The sequence below is a fragment of the Trachymyrmex cornetzi genome, unplaced genomic scaffold (genome assembly GCF_001594075.2).
Source record: "Trachymyrmex cornetzi isolate Tcor2-1 unplaced genomic scaffold, Tcor1.1 scaffold1121, whole genome shotgun sequence".
Classification (NCBI taxonomy): domain Eukaryota; kingdom Metazoa; phylum Arthropoda; class Insecta; order Hymenoptera; family Formicidae; genus Trachymyrmex; species Trachymyrmex cornetzi.
Genome location: NW_017295678.1, coordinates 294,603 through 295,475, shown reverse-complemented (window position 1 = coordinate 295,475; position 873 = coordinate 294,603). Strand labels below are relative to the sequence as shown.

Below are 873 nucleotides of genomic sequence, written 5' to 3'. Positions count from 1 at the left end.
CACACACACACACACACACACACACACACGCGCGCGCGCGCGCGCGCGCGCGCGGATATAGGTATGCATATGTATATATATATGTATATATACACATGGTTGTCCCATTTTAACTTTGATACTGGAATATTTCGAAAATTATAAAAGATACGGAAAGATATTTCAGACAAAAATTGTAGGGTTTAAAAGGGTTTATTTTCTGATCATATCCGTTTGATATTGGGTGGCGTTGCTAAGGTCAGGACGAGGTCACTTTGAATTTTATAAATACAATATATGTACATATATACAAATTTTGTATAAATACAAATGTACCAGGTGCAGAGCATGGTCTCAATTTTTTGTTATGTTAAACAAAATATTTTCTTAGAACTTTCACATTAAATTATTTTATATCGGCATAAATCAGTCGAGACTTGCATTGTTGACAGGAACAATCGATTATATTCTTGTCATTTGCATTGCACGTTTTATTGAACAGCGTCCAAAAATCAGGCTTCGCTGCCGTATTTTTCACTGATATGGATGAGTGTGCCAATAACAACGGTGGATGTCAGCACGAGTGCAAAAATACGATAGGTTCTTATCAGTGTTCTTGCCACAATGGATTCACACTTCACGAAAATGGTCACGATTGCAAAGAGGGTGGCTGCAAATACGAGATTACTGCGCCCATGGGAACAATCACCTCACCAAATTATCCGGATTATTATCCTGGACGTAAGGATTGCGTTTGGCATTTTACTACGAAGCCAGGCCATCGAATAAAATTGGTTCGTACTATATATTTTTTCGTAATGTTTGTTATCATATACATATTATGACTAGTATTCATATATATATAGTATTCACACACACACACACACACACACA

General features: G+C 36.8%; 1 protein-coding gene across 4 annotated transcripts in view; it reads left to right on the top strand.

The window, feature by feature from the left end:
* The window catches only part of tok (tolloid-like protein 1 tolkin), a 39,143-nt gene that overhangs the window by 29,363 nt on the left and 8,907 nt on the right, over positions 1-873 (top strand). For all 4 annotated transcript variants that reach the window (XM_018512207.1, XM_018512198.1, XM_018512193.1 and 1 more), the window contains exon 12: positions 482-773. In XM_018512207.1, coding sequence (XP_018367709.1) covers positions 482-773 — 292 coding nt within the window. The remainder of the gene's footprint in view (positions 1-481; positions 774-873) is intronic.